Genomic DNA, 22,853 nt, shown 5'->3' with positions numbered 1-22,853 from the left:
TCACAGGTGGACTCCAATCAAGTTGTAGATACATCTCAAGGATGATCAATGGAAACAGGATGCACTTGATCTCAATTTCGAGTCTCATAGCAAAGGGTCTGAATACTTATGTAAAAAAGGTAGTTCTGTTTTTGTTTTTTTATACATTTGCAAACATTTCTAAAAACCTGTTTTTGCTTTGTCATTATGGGGTATTGTGTGCAGATTTCAGAGATTTTTTATTATTTAATCCATTTTAGAATAAGGCTGTAACGTAACGAAATGTGGAAAGTGTCAAGGGGTCTGAATACTTTCTGAAGGCACTATATACATTTATATTTTACTAATTTAGCAGACACTCTTATCCAGAGTGACTTGCTCAACTAAGGTAGATAAACAATAACATGTCACAGTCATTTTTGTAACCGTTACTGAGAATGTTGTTGCTGTTTGGGCTGGCTACTTGCAAATGTATTTTGTAATGTATTTAATTAAAGTACTGTATATGTATATTATATTTTAAAATACAAAAACACAATATTTTCAAGTTTATTTTGATACATTGATATTTATGGTATTTTGTATCTGTATTTGGTAATTGTATTTTGTGATTTTTGCCTATCCCTGCACCCATTGAAATCCGGCCAAGGGTCCACAATTGCAGTCGGAACAGCAGCATGACCATGGGCTCAGGTCCTCCAGGAGGGAGACAGACAGAGAAAGAGGGAAGGATTAGTGGGCTCATGCCTAAGATCACACAATACTCAAGGGCCCATATTCATAAAGCATCCAAGAGTAGGAGTGCTGATTTAAGGAGCTTACACAACCACTCACAGTGACCTACGATAGTGTTTGGAAAAAGAAAAATATATATATACACTATGAGTACATTCACACTAACAATTCGATATTAAACTGCTTATGGCATTAGGCAGATTATGCAATAGTCATGTAAACACCTTACTCTGCTTATCTTAATCGGCGTAAGGCCAAAATCGAAGTAAGCATATGCTGATTAAAACACCTGGGCAATCTTTACAATTATTAGGACATGTAGAGTACTAGGGGGTAACTAGCCCCACCCCTAAGAACAATGTCTAATTGTGTTTGTGAAACAATTGGTTTGTGGAGGAAGGTCATTCTTAGATTAATAAACTATAAAGGGAAATAAATAGCTACGGTTTACACTTTTTAAAAGTTATTTTATGAAATGCTGTTTTTAGAAAAGGGGCATTGTTTTTTTAAGTACTGGGGTAACTGCCAAAATAAATACACCTATCCCCAGTAATATTGGAGCATAACTCATGAGACCACCTTCTGCACTGCTCACACCTATTCCAGTCCCCACCTGTGACTGAAAACAGGGGGAGAGATGCCAATTGAAAAGCTCTCTCTTAACAATGTAGCTAGCTATCTGGTAATATAACATAAAATGCTGTGTAAAATAGCTAAAAGGCCATGAAGTAACATTAACTGTAACGCTATCAGTCACTAGCGGAAACATTTACAACTGCAATTATGCTACGTTATCTTTTTAATGTATTTTACCTCAGAATATCTGGTAGTAAGGTTGCTAGCTAGCACTCCTAGCAGCTTATGCTAACTAGCTAGATGGCTAGCATTTACTGCTAGTTGCTAGCTAGCAAGTTAGCATAAACTAGCGCTAACTGGACTCGTCATTGTCTAAATGACACAAAGAAACAGAATTGCCCCAACCCACTCCAACGTATTGCAGGAATGTCCACTAGAGCTGTTACCAGATAATTTTATGTTCATTTCTCCACCATATACTGCCTCCAATGTCGTTTTAGAGAATTTGGCAGTATGTCCAACCAACCTCACGACCACAGATAACATGTAACCATGCCAGCCCAGGACCTCCACATCTGGCTTCCTCACCTGTAGATCGTCTGAGACCAGCCACCTGGACAGCTGATGAAACTGTGGGTTTGCACAATTGAAGAATGTCTGCACAAACTGTCAAGAGACCATCTCAGGGAATCTCATCTGCATGCTCTTCATTCTCTTGACCTGACTACAGTTCGGTGTCGTAACCGACTTCAGTGGGCAAATGCTCACCTTCGATGGCCACTGGCACACTGGAGAAGGGTGCTCTTCACAGATGAATCCCTGTTTCAACTGTACTGGGCAGATGGAACAGGATGTGTATGGCATTGTGTGGGAGAGCGGTTTGCTGATGTCAAACTTTGTGAACAGAGTGCCCCATGGTGGCGGTGAGGTTATGGTATGGGCAGGCATAAGCTACAAACATGAAAAAAATATAATTTTATCAATGGCAATTTGAATGCACAGAGATACCGTGACGAGAGCCTGAGGCCCATTGACGTGCCATTCATCTGCCGCCATCACCTCATGTTTCAGCATGATAATGCATGGTTAAAAATATGTTCTTAACTGACTTGCCTGGTTAAATAAAGGTAAAATAAATAAAAAATAAAAAAATGGCCCCATGTTGCAAGGCTCTGTATGCAATTCCTGGAAGCTGAAAATGTCCCAGTTCTTCCAAGGTCTGCATAGTCACCAGACATGCCACCCATTGATCATGTTTGGGATGTTCTGGCTCGACGTGTAAGACAGCGTGTTCCAGCTCCCGCCATTATCCAGCAACTTTGCACAGACATTGAAGAGGAGTGGGGTAACATTCCACAGGCCACAATCAACAGCCTGATCAACTCTATACAAATGAGATGTGTCGCGCTGCATGTGGCAAATGGTGGTCACACCAGATAATGACTGGTTTTCTGATCCACACCCCTACATTTTTTAAGGTATCTGTGATCAACAGATAAAAATTTAGCTTTTTTAAAGCAGAAATTTACATCCTGTAGCACAAACTCAAAACTCAACCCCCCCCCCTCCCCTCCCCCCCACACACACAGCAACTCAACCATGCCTCCCACAATTCTCCTTCACCCAGATCCAGATAGCTGATGTTCTGAAAGAGCTGCAAAATTATCTGCCAAAATTGTTGATTCTCTGATCCACCTCTATGCAGACGACACCATTCTGTATACCTCTGGCCCTTCTTTGGACACTGTTAACTAACCTCCAGATGAGCTTCAATGCCATACAACTCTCCTTCCGTGGCCTCCAACTGCACTTAAATGCAAGCAAAACTAAAAGCATGCTCCTTAACCGATCACTGCCCACACCTGCCTGCCCGTCCAGCATCACTACTCTGAACAGTTCTGACTTAGAATATGTGGACAACTACAAATACCTAGGTGTCTGGTTAGACTGTAAACTCTCCTTCCAGACTCACATTAAGCATCTCCAATCCAAAATTAAATCAAGAATCATCTTCCTATTTCGCAACAAAGCATCCTTCACTCATGCTGGCAAACATACCCTCGTAAAACTGACCATCCTACCAATCCTCGACTTCGGCGATGTCATTTACAAAACATTTACAAACCCACTGGCTCCATGTCATCTACAAGACCCTGCTAGGTAAAGTCCCCCCTTATCTCAGCTCGCTGGTCACCATAGCATCACCCACCTGTAGCACGCGCTCCAGCAGGTATATCTCTCTGGTCACCCCCAAAACCAATTCTTTCTTTGGCCGCCTTTCCTTCCAGTTCTCTGCTGCCAATGACTGGAACAAACTGTGAAAATCACTGAAGCTGGGGACTCATATATCCCTCACTAGCTTTAAGCACCAGCTGTCAGAGCAGCTCACAGATCAGTGCAACTGTATATAGCCCATCCAACTGCCTCATCCCCTACTGTATTTATTTATGTTGCTCCTTTGCACCCCAGTATCTCTACTTGCACTTTCATCTTTTGCACATCTACCATTCCAGTGTTAAATTGCTATATTGCAATTACTTCCCTTATCCTACCTCATTTGCACATATTGTATATATATTTTTTTTCTACTGTATTATTGACTGTATGTTTGTTTATTCCATGTGTAACTATGTGTTGTTGTATGTGTCGAACTGCTTTGCTTTATCTTGGCCAGGTCGCAGTTGCAAATGAGAACTTGTTCTCAATTAGCCTACCTGGTTAAAGGTTAAATAAAAATAAAAATATTTAAAAAATATGTATTCCCAGTCATGTGAAATCCATAGATTAGGGCTTAATTTATTTATTTAAATTGACTGATTTTCTTATACGAACTATCTCAGTAAAATCTTGAAATTGTTGCACGTTGCGTTTATATTTGTGATGATGTAGTAATGACATTATGCTGTGGCAGAGCCAGGGTGATGTAAGGGGTGCGTACTGGCGACAGGGAAGTCAGGCGCAGAAGAGCAAAACTGTTTTACAACGGCACAGTTTAATAAATAAAATCACCGTAAACAGAACAATCAATACAATGGGTGCGAAACCCGTCGCACACCAGAAATACGTGCACACGCACTTACAATAAACAGTTCCGGACAAGGACATTGGGGGAACAGAGCGTGAAATACACAAGATGTCATTATGGAGTTGAAACCAGGTGTGTGGGAAGACAAGACAAATGGAAAATGAAAAGTGGACCGCCGCCCGAACAAGGACAGGAACCAACTTCGGCGGAAGTCGTGACAGGTGAAATGTCCCTTTAAGGGGAAACTCATCAGCAAAACAAATCAACATGATGATGTGGCCAGTGACAATATCCAATATCTGGAAGACCTGACTGCTGAAATGCAAAACATTTTTGGGACTGTATCAACAGCGGACTAATTAAAAAGATACCAGTTGTTGAGTGGATATTCCCTTTTATACCAGATCGTACAAATGCCAACACACATTACAAGTCAAGTTGTAACCCTTTAAAACTAAACCAAACAGGATAATTTAACAAAGGAAGTCATGCACGTCTTTTATTTATATTAAATTGTTTTCTGATTTTCTTTTGCTGTTTGACTGAAAGTGTGTGAGGTTTCAGAAGCGCGCACACACACTTCTCTGTTCTGTATAGACTGAACCTAGAACATGCAGCACATAGCTGACATTCTTTAAAGGTGTTGTAGGAGGCTGCATGCATGAGAAAATAACTTTGCACAACAACAAAAAATGTGGGTTAGCTGGCAGTTTGAGAGCGTTACAAACTCCAACGTTCTTGTCACACTTCTGCATTAAGTCCCCAACGCACAGAACATGCCTCTAGAAATACCAAATGGAATGACCGCGTTGAATGTCTGACTGAAAAGGAGAGAAGATAGAGAAAGATAGAGAGAGAGAACACTCCCCGTCCGTTTTTCCCTATCGTCCTCCTCTCGCTCTGTCTGTCCTCTGCTCTCCCCCTTTCTAGAAAACATGAAGGAAGAAAGAGAAGATAAGAATCCGGGGGGGACGAGTGTGAACAAGAGAAAGTTCGAGGAAAGCAAGAGAGGGGGACATTAATAGGCGGATGGAAGGAAGGAAGAAATTAAGGAAGGGATCTAATCCAGCCATACAACACGATTAAACGAGACATGAACAAACTATATATTGACCTATATTAAACGTAGCTACTCGACTCGTCTCAACTTGTGACGTTTAAAACTATCTTAGGATAGTTGAATACGCAAACTTAGGCTATTAGGAACCAAGTTATCGTATTTTCTAATTCATACAGCAACTTTCAGCGTTGCAAGTCACAGCTCACCCCGGAAAAGGATTTAGCCCCAAGGACCAAGGGGCACCGAAGAGGGCAGGTCACCGCAGCCGGAGTTTAGGCGTTGCCACACGGCTTTGACCCGGAGCCATGGCCGGGGCGAAGCCAGGAGTCCACGCTCTGCAGCTCAAACCGGTGTCGGTTCACGACATACTAAAACGGGGGAGCAAGTTTATCAAATGGGATGAGGTTAGTAATATAGCCTAGTGGCTCTAAACGTGTTTGTTTGTGAGTGAGTGAGAGAGAGTTATAGCCTACATTTAGTTCTCGTTTTCCCCCCACCACACGTGTTCAAGTTGCATTCATTATAAAATAATAGCAGCATAGTTGATTTTATTGATAAATCCTTACTTTGTGGACTTTAGAGTTTACTATTATAGACACTGCAGGCCAGAGGCTGTAGGTAGGTATGTCCCTACAGGACTGGTATAGGCTAGGCTACATGTCAACCCTATTCCCTGTACCAGGGATCAACTAGATTTAGCTGCAGGACAATTTATTTTGTTGTTGGGTGGGGGGGGGGGGGGGGGGTCAGGAGACTGGAACATAATTACAATTTGTAGACCGCCCAAACATAATATTAATATTTACCTAAAACAACCATTTCAAACCTTGCTTACATTTATATATGGTCACATATCTCTTGATGGGCCAAATAAAATCACCCGCAGACCGCAAGTTGGGGACCCCTGCCCTATACTTTTGACCTATCCCTATTGGCTCTGGTCAAAAGTAGTGCACTATATAGGAAATGGGTTGCCATTTGGCATGTACCCATTGGACTGTCCTGCATACCTATACCTATCCTGCAATAGATCGGCCTAGCTCTGCTCTCCTTTGAATTCTTGTCAAGCAAGTTTTTCCACCACTCAGGTTTTTTAGACAACCCAACTACAAAGCCATTTTTCTTTCACACTTTTGGCCTACTCTCTCTTTCTGTTCTAGCACCATTTTGTCACTGTTTTCCCAAGGAATTTCGATAGACAGTCGGAGTCAATGGAATGACACATGGCAAATTATAATTTTTATCTCAACATAGGAGAGACAGACTTTGTGAATTGAGTTTCTGAATGAACATTCCATAGGCCTACTCTTCCAAACCATGTCGACATAGCCTAGGCTGAAACACCCACATTTGTATGTCCCTAACTCTAAGACATTTTAGGACTAGTTTAGTACTTCCTGTTTCAGGTAGACGGTTGTTAATCTGGAAACAATATTTTTTGTGTTTTAATAAAGCAAGACAACCCAAATATGCTTTACGGGAAATTCAAAAGATCTCCCCACTGGATTGGCCCTACTCTCTCTTCCATGTATTTTCACCCCTCCTTGCCTGGCAACTGTGGACTGTGTGTGTGTGTGAGAGAGAGATATTACGTTTCATTGTCAGTATTTTAGAGGAGGGCGCCTGAAGCATTTTACTGCTTTAAGGGTGTCAATAGGAAAACATATTTTTGCAAACAGACAGAAAGAATGAATAGACTACAAATAAAATAAAAATATATTTGTCACATGCGCCGAAGGTGTAGACCTTACCGTGAAATGCTTACAAGCCCTTAACCAACCAATGTTCAAGAAATAGAGTTAAGAAAATATTTACTAAATAATCTAAAGTAAAAAATAAAACAAAAAGTAATACAATAAAATAACGAGGCTATATACAGGGGGTACTGGTACAGGTTAGTCGAGTTAATTTGTACATGTAGGTAGGGGTAAAATGATTATGCATAGATAATAAACAGTGAGTAACATCAGTGTAAAAACAAAGGGGGAGGTCAATGTAAATAGTCCATGTGGCAATTTGATTGTATGTTCATCAGTCTTATGGTTTGGGGGTAGAAGCTGTTAAGAAGCCTTTTGGACCTAGACTTAGCGCACTGGTACCGCTTGCTGGAGAGAACATTCTATGACTAGGGTGGCTGGAGTCTTTGGCAATTCTTAGGGCCTTCCTCTGACACCGCTTGGTATAGAGGTCCTGGATGGCATTTACATTCCTTCTCTCACTCTCCCACTCTCTTTCTTCTCTCTTTGTTTCTTTCTTCCTCCTCAGTCTCACTTCATCGATCTTTCTTGCTTTCTCTCCTTTCTCTCTCTTTAATTAATCTATTTCACTCTCTTCCTCTATCTCTCTCTCTCTCTTCCTCCTTTCTCCGAGGGAATTCCCAGGAAGTTGTTAGGTCTGTGATTAACTTTGCGAACTGCAAGGGACAATGTTCACATTTCTCTTTCTCCACTCCCTCTTTTGCCTCCTTATATCCCTTTTTCATTTGCGTTCCCTCTGCAGAGAGAAACAGAACTGATATGAGGAGTCTAACTTGTAGGAGAAGGAAAAAGAGAAAAAAAGTGTCAGAGAAAGAGGAGGAGTGTGGGAGAGGAAAGAGAGGGAATGTGAGAGAGCAACATTTCACGTTGTTCAGTCCCCAAATAAGGACATCTGATTTGAGAAAATGGGAAAGAGCTGAGAATCTAGTCTCAAGTTAATACCACACACACACACACACACACACACACACACACACACACACACACACACACACACACACACACACACACACACACACACACACACACACACACACACACACACACACACACACACACTGTAGAAAGACATGCAGCACATTTCTCCACCTACAGTGAGTCAATGTGTGTGTGTGGTGTGTGTTTCACACTGAATTACTTCCTGTCTCAGCTTGTTGTGCTCTCTGGAGCCAAAACTACTTTCCCAGCCCTCCCTACCTTCTCCCTCCAACCCGCTTCCTCCCTCCCTCTTTCCCCCATCCCTCCCACCCTTCCTACACCCCCTTCCCTCTCTTTCCCTTCTCTCTCTCCCTCCTTCCCTCCCACCCTTCTTCCATCTCTCGCTCCTTCCCCTATATTCCTCAACCCTATCCATTCTGCTCCTCAATTTAGTTATATGACAGTTGAATTCAGTAAAAATTATTATGTGTAACAGAGAGAGGGAGAGAACCTCTACATACTGTTGCACCAAATACCTCTGAGTTCAACCCTGAACCCTTGTCTCTCGTCTCTCTCTGACACACACACACACACACACACACACACACACACACACACACACACACACACACACACACACACACACACACACACACACACACACACACACACACACACACACACACACACACACACACACACACACACACACACACACACACACACACACACACACACACACACACACACAGTACAGTTTAGTATACTCCGGACACACACACACACACAGTACAGTTTAGTATACTCCGGACTCAAGAATCTCACTAGAATGTGAATCTGGTGGTACCATATTCTAGTGTTACGATACCAGAATTTTTCCTTCGAAACCAAACCTTACCGTCATGATACTCGATACCAAAACGATACCATAGCAAAAAAAATAAGGCATATTAGCCAAGTCACAAAATCGCACTTGATCCAGACAGATCAATTCAGGTACTGCTCTGTTCAATCGTTGGTCATCTTTTGAGTTCAATATCATTACATTTGAAATGTTTTATGTCTACATTTTTCAGAGACAGCTATGTATGTGTGCATTCATGAATCAAATATGCAATCATACAATCAATTTCACTTTGTTTTTAGCAATCTAACTACATTGAACAAAAAATATAAATGCAGCTACTTCAAAGATTTTACTGAATTACAGTTCTTATAAGGAAGCCAGCCAATGAAAATAAATAAATTAGTCCATATCTATGGATTTCACATGACTGGCAATGTAGATATGCATATGTTGGTCACAGATACCTTTAAAAAATTGTGACATGAATCAGAAACCCAGTCAGTGTCGGGTGTAATCACCATTTGCCTCATGCAGCCCGACACATCGCCTTCGCATAGAGTTGATCAGGCCGTTGATTGTGGCCTGTGGAATGTAGTCCCACTCCTCTTCAATGACTGTGTGAAGTTGCTGGATATTGGCAGGAACTGGAACGCGCTGTTGTACACGTCAATCCAGAGCATCCCAAACATGCTGAATGGGTGACATGTCTAGTGAGTATGCAGGCCATGTAAAAACTGAGACATTTTCAAATTCCTGGAATTGTATACAGATCATTGCAACATGGGGCTGTGCATTATCATGCTGAAACATGAGGTGATTGCGTCAGATTAATGGCACAACAATGGGCCTCAGGATCTCGTCACGGTATCTCTGTGCATTCAAATTAACATCGAAAAAATGTAATTGTGTCTGCTTTCCGTAGCTTATGCCTGCCCATACCATAACCCCACTGCCACCAATGTTGTCATCAGCAAAATGCTCACCCACACAATGCCACACTCTGCCATCTGGCCGGTACAGTTGAAACCGGGATTCATCTGTGAAGAAGACACTTCCCCAGCATACCAGTGGCCATCGGAGGTGAGCATTAGCCCAATGAAGTTGCTCACGACGCCGAACCACAGTCAGGTCAAGATCCTGGTGAGGCTATACACAGCCAAAACAGAAAGATAAATGCGATCAAAGCAGCACCACCCCCTCAAGAGTCTGAGCCTGCCTGGCAGGGGTTGGTCCAACAAAGTCAAAGCCCCCAAATGTTTGAGCATAATATACATGGAATTTCTCAATGCTGCTAATGAGAACCTTGAAGACCTTGTATGTATAGATGGTTGGAATTCCAATTCCACCTAGGTAGTGGCAGTGCTGGCGACACTAGCTGCAGTAACCCATGGGGAATTGGTCACACTCTGACAATCAGAGTGGGGGCAAATTATTGTGGCCCTGGTGGCACAAAATGATCAGATGGTCTGACTGCACAGAGATGCTTGGGAAAATGGTCACAGCGGGAGACCAGCATGTGTGTGTTTCAGGGGAAGGGGTTGTATCTGAGCTCCATCAGCTAGGACTTGACATTGGTTAATCAAATCTCCCCATTCTTGCTCAATGTTGCATGCCTTCTCATACAGGTACAACTGTATATGCATTCGCACATCAAGTCTTCTCTTGAGTTGGGCTCGGAACAACTGTTGAACATCTGAGTTTGTGGTTGTTTGTGGGGGAAGGGTGGGGAGTGTGTATGAGTGTGTGTATGTATCCCACATCTGTTGCTATGGGTTAATGATGTTAGGGAAAATATAGGATGAATCACAAGAATTGCTTGCCAAAATAATTGCTTTTATTTCACCTTTATTTAACCAGCTAGGCAAGTTGAGAACAAGTTCTCATTTACAATTGCGACCTGGCCAAGATAAAGCAAAGCAGTTCGACACATACAACGACACAGAGTTACACATGGAGTAAAACAAACATACAGTCAATAATATAGTAAAAACAAGTCTATATACAATGTGAGCAAATGAGGTGAGATAAGGGAGGTAAAGGCAAAAAAAAGGCCATGGTGGCAAAGTAAATACAATATAGCAAGTAAAACACTGGAATGGTAGATTTGCAGTGGAAGAATGTGCAAAGTAGAAACAAAAATAATGGGGTGCAAAGGAGCAAAAAAATAAATAAATAAAATAAATACAGTAGGGAAAGAGGTAGTTGTTTGGGCTAAATTATAGGTGGGCTATGTACAAGTGCAGTAATCTGTGAGCTGCTCTGACAGTTGGTGCTTAAAGCTAGTGAGGGAGATAAGTGTTTCCAGTTTCAGAGATTTTTGTAGTTCGTCCCAGTCATTGGCAGCAGAGAACTGGAAGGAGAGGCGGCCAAAGAAAGAATTGGTTTTGGGAGTGACCAGAGAGATGTACCTGCTGGAGCGCGTGCTACAGGTGGGTGATGCTATGGTGACCAGCGAGCTGAGATAAGGGGGGACTTTACCTAGCAGGGTCTTGTAGATGACATGGAGCCAGTGGGTTTGGCAACGAGTATGAAGCGAGGTCCAGCCAACGAGAGCATACAGGTCGCAATGGTGGGTAGAGTATGGGGCTTTGGTGACAAAACGGATGGCACTGTAATAGACTGCATCCAATTTGTTGAGTAGGGTATTGGAGGCTATTTTGTAAATGACATCGCCGAAGTCGAGGATTGGTAGGATGGTCAGTTTTACAAGGGTATGTTTGGCAGCATGAGTGAAGGATGCTTTGTTGCGAAATAGGAAGCCAATTCTAAATTTAACTTTGGATTGGAGATGTTTGATGTGGGTCTGGAAGGAGAGTTTACAGTCTAACCAGACACCTAGGTATTTGCAGTTGTCCACATATTCTAAGTCAGAGCCGTCCAGAGTAGTGATGTTGGACAGGCGGGCAGGTGCAGGCAGCGATCGGTTGAAGAGCATGCATTTAGTTTTACTTGTATTTAAGAGCAGTTGGAGGCCACGGAAGGAGAGTTGTATGGCATTGAAGCTTGCCTGGAGGGTTGTTAACACAGTGTCCAAAGAAGGGCCAGAAGTATACAGAATGGTGTCGTCTGCGTAGAGATGGATCAGAGACTCACCAGCAGCAAGAGCGACATCATGGTGAACCAGGCGAGGCAATCATTTGAGAAACCAAGGCTGTCGAGTCCGCAGGTGAGGATGTGGTGATTGACAGAGTCGAAAGCCTTGGCCAGATCAATGAATACGGCTGCACAGTAATGTGCAGTAATGAACCGCCATCTTATCGATGGCGGTTCAGATATCGTTTAGGACCTTGAGCGTGGCTGAGGTGCACCCATGACCAGCTCTGAAACCAGATTGCATAGTAGAGAAGGTATGGTGAGATTCGAAATGGTCGGTAATCTGTGTTTTGACTTTGCTTTCGAAGACCTTAGAAAGGCAGGGTAGGATAGATATAGGTCTGTAGCAGTTTGGGTCAAGAGTATCCCCCCTTTGAAGAGGGGGATGACCGCAGCTGCTTTCCAATCTTTGGGAATCTCAGACGACACGAAAGAGAGGTTGAACAGGCTAGTAATAGGGGTGGCAATAATTTTGGCAGATAATTGTAGAAAGAAAGGGTCCAGATTGTCTAGCCCGGCTGATTTGTAGGGGTCCAGATTTTGCAGCTCTTTCAGAACATCAGCTGACTGGATTTGGGAGAAGGAGAAATGGAGAAGGCTTGGGCGAGTTGCTGTGGGGGGTGCAGTGCTGTTGACCGGGGTAGGAGTAGCCAGGTGGAAAGCATGGCCAGCCGTAGAAAAATGCTTATTGAAATTCTCAATTATAGTGGATTTATCAGTGGTGACAGTGTTTCCTATCTTCCGTGCAGTGGGCAGCTGGGAGGAGGTGCTCTTATTCTCCATGGACTTTACAGTGTCCCATAACTTTTTTGAGTTAGTGTTGCAGGAAGCAAATTTCTGCTTGCAAAAGCTAGCCTTGGCTTTTCTAACTGGCTGTGTTTAATGGTTTCTAGCTTCCTTGAACAGCTGCATATCACGGGGGCTGTTCGACGCTAATGCAGAACGCCATAGGATGTTTTTGTGTTGGTTAAGGGCAGTCAGGTCTGGGGAGAACCAAGGGCTATATCTGTTCCTGGTTCTAAATTTCTTGAATGGGGCTTGCTTATTTAAAATGGTTAGGAAGGCGTTTAAAAAAAAACAGGCATCTTCTACTGACGGGATGAGATCAATATCCTTCCAGGATACCCCGGCCAGGTCGATTAGAAAGGCCTTCTCGCTGAAGTTTTTCAGGGAGCGTTTGACAGTGGTTAGGATGATATCTATGAGGGTGCCCGTGTTTAAGGCTTTGGGGAGGTACCTGGTAGGTTCATTGATAATTTGTGTAATTTGTGTGAGATTGAGGACATCAAGTTTAGATTGTAGCAGACGGTCTATAGCAGGCGGCAATGGTGAAAGACTTGTTTTTAGAGTGGTGGATTTTTAAAAGTAGAAGTTCAAATTGTTTGGGTACAGACCTGGATAGTAGGACAGAACTCTGCAGGCTATCTTTGCAGTAGATTGCAACACCGCCCCCTTTGGCAGTTCTATTTTGCAGGAAAATGTTGTTGTTTGGGATGAAAATTTCAGAATTTTTGGTGGTCTTCCTAAACCAGGATTCAGACACAGCTAGAACATCTGGGTTGGCAGAGTGTGCTAAAGCAGTGAATAAAACACACTTAGTGAGGAGGCTTCTATGTTACCATGCATGAAACCCAAGGCTATTACGGTTACAGAAGTCATCAAAAGAGAGCGCCTTGGGAATAGGAGTGGAGCTAGGCACTGCAGGGCCTGGATTCACCTCTACATCGCCAGAGGAACAGAGGAGGAGTAGTATAAGGGTACAGCTAAAAGCAATAAGAATTGGTCGTCTAGAATGTCTGTAACAGAGAGTAAAAGGAGGTTTCTAGGGGTGATAAAATAGCTTCAAGGTATAATGTACAGACAAAGGTATGGAAGGATGTGAATACAGTGGAGGTAAACCTAAGTATTGAGTGATGATGAGAAAGATATTGTCTCTAGAAACATCATTGAAACCAGGAGATGTCATCGCATGTGTGGGTGGTGGAACCAATAGTTTGGATAAGGTATAGTGTGCATGACTAGAGGCTCTACAGTGAAATAAGCCAATAAACACTAACCAGAACAGCAATGGGCAAGGCATATTGACATTAAGGAGAGGCATGCTTAGTCGAGTGATCAAAAGGGTCCAGTGAGTAGTGAGGTTGGTTGGGGTCACGGCGATTTAGACAGCTAGCCGGGCCATCGGTAGCAAGCTAGCATAGGATGGAGGTCTGTTATTAGCCACCTCGTGCGTTTCCGTTGGTAGGATTAGTGGGGTTCCGTGTGGTAGAGGGGACGAATCCAATTTGCAAAAAAACACAAAAAAAACAATAGATATAGTTAGAGGTCCAAGAAAAATACAAAATAAAATAAATAAATATTGTCCGATAGGTCTATTGAGATAGCAGCCGATAAGACAGCTAACGGTTTGCGGACCGCAGATGGGCGTTCAGGTAACGCCGCGACGGAGGAGCCAGCCAGACAACTCCCTCGGGCAGACAACGTCTGCAGTCCAGCTGTGAAGGCCCGGTGGGGCTCCGCGTTGGCAGTAAAACGGGTCCGGATAGGTGATTGTAGCCTAGGAGTGACTGATGGAACTCTTCAGCTGGCTAGCTCCGAAATAATTTATGTTTGCTCCGGAATCGACGAATGCCGATAGTCACACGGATAGCAGCTAGCTAGCTGCGAGATCCAGGTATAAATGTCCAGAGTTAGCAGTTGAAATCCGGGGACTTGGAGAGAAAAAGGTCCGAGCCGCGCCGTACAAAACTGGCGATAGAGTATTGAGCTAAAGGATAGCTGATGACCACAAACCGTGGTTGGCTGAATACTAACGATTAGCCAGTAAAGAAGCTAACTAGCTTCTGATTAGCTTCAGGCTAAAAATGTAATTGTTGTAATGCCAATCCTGGTTATAAGTAACAATCCTTTGTATGAACTGCTGACATTGTTACACATATTAGTTAATTGTGGAAATAAATTATGATATGCAAGATATGCAAGACTTTTAAATTTACAGTACCAGTCAAAAGTTTGGACACCTTCTTATTCCCAGGATTTGTCTTTCTTTTGACTATTTTCTACATTGTAAAATATTAGTGAAGACATCAAAACGAAATACCACATATGGAATCATGTAGTAACCATTTTTTTATACTTTAGATTCTTCAAAGTAGCCACCCTTTGCCTTGATGGCTTTGCACACTTTTGGCATTCTCTCAAACAGCTTCATGAGGTATGCATTTCAATTAACAGGTGTGCCTTGTTAAAAGTTAATTTGTGGAATTTCTTTCCTTAATGCGTTTGAGCCAATCAGCCCTATCTTGTCACAATACATCTATCTTCTGTATACAAACCCTATTTGGTAAAATACCATATTAGTCCATATTATGGGAAGAACAGCTCAAAATAAGCAAAGAGAAATGTCAGTCCATCATTACTTTAAGACATGGTCAGTCATCTGGAAAATTTCAAGAACTTTGAAAGTGCAGTTGCAAAAATCATCAAGCGCTATGATGAAACTTTGACTGGTACTGTAGTTTTATAAAAAATTACAACTTTTTACAATGTTTCACTATTTTTATGAAATTCCCTGAGGAGGATGGTCCTCCCCATCCTCATCTGAGGAGCCTCCACTGCTCTAGAGACATTGCGCAATGTAGGCATTGAGTACGAACGAAGTGGAATTCAAATAATTTAACGGATGTCTGACATTTAAAACCCCCCGAAAAATAACCAACATTTTGGTTAATCTCTCAGCACTATTAACCAGTAATGACATTCATGAGACAAGGGTGGTGGAGCCCTATTCTCACAATCAGTTCGCTGAGGTAATAGATTATCTTTAGGAGAGACGTGAGAGAGAGACCGATTTTTAAAAAAGTGAAGTAATAATGTTTTGGTGGCAATCGGCATTAAAATCAGCTTATTTTGCGTTATGGTTTGCATATTATAATAAACAAAGTACTAGTGCAGTGAATTGATGTTAGATTCTGCTGTAAGCTGGCACGAAAAGTTAGCCTAAAGCTGAGAGAGGGGAGTAGAATAGCATAGGCCTGTCGGCCATCAGGGAAGCAGTCAGAACCGTGCACTAGACCTATCTATCGGCAATCAAAAGCTGTACCTCGCAATGGAATGCTGTATCTCGCAATTCCTTGGCTTGCATTGTCTCGCAACTTCAGTAAATCAGGGCCTGTTATCAATAGGATATTGAGATGAGCGAGATGCAACACTTCGCACTCACACAGTATCTGCACAGGTTCGCTTCCAGTGATCACGGGCAGCAGGGTAGCCTAGTGGTTAGAGCGTTGGACTAGTAACTGGAAGGTTGCAAGTTCAAACCCCCGAGCTGACAAGGTACAAATCTGTCGTTCTGCCCCTGAACAGGCAGTTCCTAGGCCGTAATTGAAAATAAGAATTTCTTCTTAACTGACTTGCCTAGTTAAATAAAGGTAAAATAAAAAATACAAAAATCACATTGTGGTAGCCAAAACAGCAGAAAAGTTGAGCCATGCTCTTAGATCTTGTGGAAATTAACCCACTATGCTGTTTACTTACTGCATCTGCGTCATCCATTTTTGGGCGGTTGTTAATAATCCCATTTTTGTTCAAACATTTAGACCCATACCGTGCAATACTACAATATTCCCTCAATGGGCCTTGTTCAAATGTAATCCGCTGTAATGGGAATATTGTAGAATTTAGGATGCAGCTCTAGTGGATTATCTGAAAGTGAAATGTCTATCATAGATAGATAGGCTTCTGAATGTTCTTTATGATTAAAGAGATGAAGGGAGAGACAGAGGGACTGACATGATGACTGAATAAGTTAGGAAGGAGGGAGGGAGAAAAGAGTTTGTTAAAGAGTTACACCACACAGTGAATCAAGCCATTCGTCTCACAGAGGGATGAGAAATGTAGAGGAAGGGAGGGAGGAAATGGGAGAAACTTGCCACTGTTTGTCTAAGCGAGTCACACCACTTAGTGAAACACGGAGTTAACATGAGAGATGAATGGAGAAGGAAGAGTGGTTGAGCCAGAGGGGAAAAGAAAGAGAGAAAGGTCGTAGGTCAAACTCAGATGTGAAGTGAAGCATTTTGGGATTGACATAAGTATTCTGCTTCTCACCACCCCTCTGTTCCCCCTCCTCCTCATCCCTCTCTTTCTCATGCTCTCTTTCTTTAGTTTATTTAGTAAATATTTTCTTAACTCTATTTTCTTAACTGCATTGTTGGTAATGGGATTGTAAAGTAAGCATTTCACGGTAAGAATACCTGTTGTATTCAGCACGTGAAAAATAACATTTAATTTCCTGTACCCACTCTCTTTGTCCTTATTTGTGCTCTATAGCTGTCTCTCTCTCCCTCTGTCTTTTTCTCTTTTCATTCTCTCTGTCTGTCATTTTCTCTCCTTCTCTGTGTCATTGCTTTCCCTACCCTTGTTGTTATTCTCACGGTCTCGGTCTTCCTCTCCTCATTCCCTCTTGCTCTTTTTCTTTACCACTTTGACTCCTTTCCCTCTCCATCTCTCTTTCCCTCTCGTTATCTTTCGCTTAATTATTTTCCTGTCGTCCCTTCCCCTCTAACCCCTTTCCTCTCCTCACCAGAGTCCAAAGGTTATTGACTGTCATCAACCTTTGTTGCCAAAGCAGCCACACACACACACAGTCTGGTTGTCCCTGTATAATAACTGGTTTATTAGAGGTGCTGAAAACCCAGACTTCACCTTTTATAGTGAATATAATGAAAACATTCTGCCCCTCTCTCCCCCGTCCCCTCCCCTCTTTTCCTCTCTCTACCGCTCTTCTCTCACCCTCTTTTTCTTTGGTAGTAATTCTCACTGAATAGAGTTATCTGGACAAAATGTCAATTTACATACACGTTTCAATTCCCATTAGCGACTAGAATATCACGAGCCGAGAGAGGGTTAGCTAGCTAGGTACTAGTTAAAGTTAAGCAAGCAACTCTTCATGCAACTCTTCAAGCATCTACCATATTATAGACTTAATTATTGCAACAAAACCATATTACACTCTTGAATAATGCAACAATTCACAAGCAAGTGCAGACTATTAAAGGGTTTATTTTCTCATCTGTACACTCATTACATTTTAGCTTCGCTGATTAAAGCACAGCGTTACTGCTAGTTAAAGCTAATGACAGGTCTTCATCAAGTAACGTTAGCCTATCAAAAATGAACGATTATCCTGCTAATACGAATATATAAATACAATAGGCCTACCTTACCACATGCTTAATTTTGATCAATATCATGGAAATCAGGCTACATGTGGTAAAAGCAAATTGCGACTGAAAATGTGGGTATAATTCACTGAGGAGCTGGGAAGCCCATTCCCGGCAAAAATAAAATACATATAGATCATACATATAAGTTATGTTTTTTCATTTGAAGCATCTTGTGGTGATTTCCATCTCTTCATGTTGCAGAGATCAGCACAGCAGGGCTGCCTGCAAACGTGTGTGCGATCTGGCATTTGCCCCAGCACTTTTGGTTTAATAAAATATATTGCATATTTATTCATTTTTACCTTTTATTTAACTAGCCAAGTCAGTTAAGAACAAATTCTTATTTTCAATGACGGCCTAGGAACAGTGGGTTAACTGCCTTGTTCAGGGGCAGAACGACAGATTTTTACCTTGTCAGCTCGGGGATTCGATCTTGCAACCTTTAGGTTACAAGTCCAACGCTATAACCACTAGGCTACCTACCACCCCATTAGTAAAAAACAGTTGTTTCTACTGATTCGCCTCTTGATTTGTTTGACAGGATTTTATCCTCCTTAGGGCCAGGAGTTTTTCCAGGAGTTTATTATTTTGTTTTATCATATAACCTGAATAGAAAAAATCTGGTCCCATCATAGCCCATATAAAACTGTTTTTTTTACAGCTGATTTATTACAATGTTATACCCTGTTATTTCCTGGTTAGGTTAGTCTACCAGATAAGGAACTCTGGGCCCCAGGAAAACAATTTCCCCTCCACCACTCTGGGACCTGTGAAATCACCGCACAATGTTACAAATGAAAAAACGTATTGTATTTGAATTATCTACTATCTCAAAATGTTGACTGATGTAGTTTGACTTGCGTATGTCAACATTTTTGATAGTAATTGATATTAAAAAAAGAGGCCACAAGATGCTTCAAATGAAAGAATATAACTTATGATCTATATGTATTTTATTTTCGATGGGCTTCCATAGTTTTTTCCGCGGCTCAGTGCAGCTGCCAGATGACAGTTACTACTACAATTTCGGAATGTAACAGGCTGTTACTACAATTTCAGGTAAAACCTCAATAAAACAATCTCAAATAAAAGGGAATTCAGGAGAATGTTTATACATTTCAGCTGTTTCAAAAACATTGCTCTGTTATTACCATTTACAGTGCCTTCAGAACGTATTCACACCTTGACTTTCTCCACATTTTATTGTTACAGCCTAATTTAAATGTATTAAATTGAGATTTTGTGTCACTGGCCTACACACGGGCGGAAGGGTAGCCTAGTAGTTAGAGCATTGGATCCTAGGCCGTCATTGAAAATGAGAATTTGTTCTTAACTGACTTGCTTAGTTATATATAAATAAAGGTTAAAAAAAATACCCCATAATGTCAGTGGAATTATGTTTTTGGACATTTTTATAAATTAATGACAAATGAAAAGCTGAAATGTCTTGTGTCAATTAGTATTCAGCCCCTTTGCTATGGCAAGCCTAAATAAGTTCACGTGTAAAAATGTGCTAAACTCACAAGAATTGCATGCACTGTGTTTCAACATGGTGAATTTATCAATTACACTTGGATGGTGTATCAATACACCAAGTCACGACAAAGAATACAGGCGTCATTCCTAGAGGTCGACCGATTAATCGGTATGGCCTATTAATTAGGGCCGATTAAAAAAATAAAAATAAAAACGTTTTCATAACAATAGGTCATCTGCATTTTTGGACGCCGATTACATTGCCCTCCACGAGGAGACTGCATGGCATGCTGACTACCTGTAATGCTAGTGCAGCAAGGAGCCAAGGTAAGGTGCTAGCTAGCATTAAATGTATCTTATAAAAAACTATCCATCTTAACATAATCACAAGTTAACTACACATGGTTGATGATATTTACTAGTTTATCTAGCTTGTCCTGCGTTGCATATAATCAATGCGGTGCCTGTTAATTTATCATTGAATCATACCCTACTTCACCAACAGGGTGATTTAACAAGCGCATTTGCGAAAAAGCACTGTCGTTGCACCAATGTGTACCTAACCATAAACATCAACGCCTTTCTTAAAATCAATATGCAAGTATATATTTTTAAACCTGCATATTTAGTTAATATTGCCTGCTAACATGAATTTCTTTTAACTAGGGAAATTGTGTCACTTGTCTTGCGTATTGTACAACAGAGTCAGGGTATATGCAGCAGTTTGGGCCGCCTGGTTCATTGCGAACTGTGTGAAGACTATTTCTTCCTAACATAGACAGCCAACGTCGCCAAACGGGATGATTTAACAAAAGCGCATTTGCGAAAAAAGCACAATCGTTGCACGAATGTACCTAACCATAAACATCAATGCCTTTCTTAAAATCAATATTCAGAAGTATATTTTTTTAAACCTGCATATTTAGCTAAAATAAATCCAGGTTAGCAGGCAATATTAAACTAGGGAAATTGTGTCACTTCTCTTGCGTTCATTGTACGCAGAGTCAGGGTATATGCAACAGTTTGGGCCGCCTGGCTCGTTGCGAACTAATTTGCCAGAATTTTACGTAATTATGACATAACATTGAAGGTTGAGCAATGTAACAGGAATATTTAGACTTATGGATACGACCCGTTAGATAAAATACGGAACGGTTCCGTATTTCACAGAAAGAATAAACGTTTGTTTTCAAAATGATAGTTTCCAGATTTGACCATATTATTGACATAAGGCTCGTATTTCTGTGTGTTATTATGTTATAATTAAGTCTATGATTTGATATTTGATAGAACAGTTTGACTGAGCGGTAGTAGGCAGCAGCAGCCTCGTAAGCATTCGTTCAAACAGCACTTTTGTGCATTTGCCAGCAGCTCTTCACTGTGCTTCAAGCATTGAGCTGTTTATGACTTCAAGCCAATGAACTCCCAAGATTAGGCTGGTGTAACCGATGTGAAATGGCTAGCTAGTTAGCGGGGTGAGCGCTAATAGCATTTCAATCGGTGACGTCACTCGCTCTGAGTGTAACTGCGTTCGTCTGTAGAAAGAGGAGCGGACCAAAATACGGCGTGGTGGTTACTTATGTTCTTTAATGGAAATAAACGATACATGAAATAACAATAATATACAAAACAACAAACGTGACGCGAAAACCTATACAGCCTAGCTTGTGAATACAAACACAGAGACAGGAACAATCACCCACAAACACACAGTGAAACCCAGGCTACCTAAATATGGTTCCCGATCAGAGACAACGAGAATCACCTGACTCTGATTGAGAACCGCCTCAGGCAGCCATAGACTATGCTAGACAACCCTACTCAACCACAATCCCAATACCTACTAAACCCCAATACAAAAACACACCACAAAATAAACCCATGTCACACCCTGGCCTGACCAAATAAATAACGAAAACACAAAATACTAAGACCAAGGCGTGACACTGAGACCTTGGAAGTAGTTGCCGCGGCTTTTGTGGAGCGATTGGTAACAATGCTTCGAGGGTGGCTATTGTCGATGTGTTCCTGGTTCGAGCCCAGGTAGGGGCGAGGAGAGGGACGGAAGCTATACTGTTACACTGGCAATACTATAGTGCCTATAAGAACATCCAATAGTCAAAGGTATATGAAATACAAATGGTATAGAGAGAAATAGTCCTATAATTCCTATAATAACTACAAACTAAAACGTCTTACCTCGGAATATTGACGACTCATGTTAAAAGGAACCCCCAGCTTCCATGTGTTCTCATGTTGTCACGCCCTGGTCGAAGTAATGTGTGTTTGTCTTCATTTATTTGGTCAGGCCAGGGTGTGACATGGGTTATTGTGGTGCGTTTTTGTCATGGGGTTTTTGTGGGGTGTCGAGCATAGTCTATGGCTGCCTGAGGCGGTTCTCAGAGTCAGGTGATTATCGTTGTCTCTGATTGGGAACCATATTTAGGCAGCCATATTCTTTGGGTATTTCGTGGGTGATTGTTCCTGTCTCTGTGTTTGTAGTCACCAGATAGGCTGTATAGGTTTTCACATTCCGTTTGTTGTTTTTGTTTGTTCGTGTTTTCATTATTAAAGATGTATCGAACTAACCACGCTGCATTTTGGTCCGACTCTCCTTCAACGGAAGAAAACCGTAACACATGTTCTGAGCAAGAAACTTAAACGTTAGCTTTTTTACATGGCACATATTGCACTTTTACTTTCTTCTCCAAAACTTTGTTTTTGCATTATTTAAACCAAATTGAACATGTTTCATTATTTGAGGCTAAATTTATTATATTGATGTATTATATTAAGTTAAAATAAGTGTTCATTCAGTATTGTTGTAAATGTCATTATTACAACAAAAAAAATACATGTAAAAAAAACAAAGGGCGATTTGTTTTTTTAATTTTAAAAATTTTTAATTAAAAATTATTTTTAAAAAATCGGCATCGACTTTTTTTTGGTCGTCCAATTATCGGCGTTTGAAAAATCATAATCGGTCGAGCTCTAGTCCTTCCTAACACAATTTGGCAGAGATGAAGGAAAACCACTCAGGGGTTTCATAATGAGGCCAATGGTGACTTTAAAACGTTGATAGGAGAAAACTGAGGATGGATCTACAACATTGTAGTTATTATAAAGTACTAACCTAATTAACAGAGTGAAAAGAAGGAAGCCT

General features: G+C 41.4%; 1 protein-coding gene across 4 annotated transcripts in view; it reads left to right on the top strand.

Annotated features, from left to right (window-relative positions):
* Positions 1-5,090: 5,090 nt before the first annotated feature.
* LOC124013828 (1-phosphatidylinositol 4,5-bisphosphate phosphodiesterase beta-3-like) overlaps positions 5,091-22,853 on the top strand; it is a 105,243-nt gene continuing 87,480 nt past the window's right edge. For 2 of the 4 annotated variants that reach the window (XR_006834934.1, XM_046328390.1), the window contains exon 1: positions 5,091-5,779. Coding sequence is in view for 3 of the 4 variants with exons in the window: in XM_046328390.1 (XP_046184346.1) it covers positions 5,681-5,779 (99 nt within the window). In the remaining variant the exon portion in view is untranslated. The remainder of the gene's footprint in view (positions 5,780-22,853) is intronic. The other 2 variants (XM_046328391.1, XM_046328389.1) reach the window with 2 other exon arrangements.

The sequence above is a fragment of the Oncorhynchus gorbuscha genome, linkage group LG25 (assembly GCF_021184085.1).
Source record: "Oncorhynchus gorbuscha isolate QuinsamMale2020 ecotype Even-year linkage group LG25, OgorEven_v1.0, whole genome shotgun sequence".
Taxonomy (NCBI): Eukaryota; Metazoa; Chordata; class Actinopteri; order Salmoniformes; family Salmonidae; genus Oncorhynchus; species Oncorhynchus gorbuscha.
This window is presented reverse-complemented; position numbering and strand designations above follow the sequence as displayed.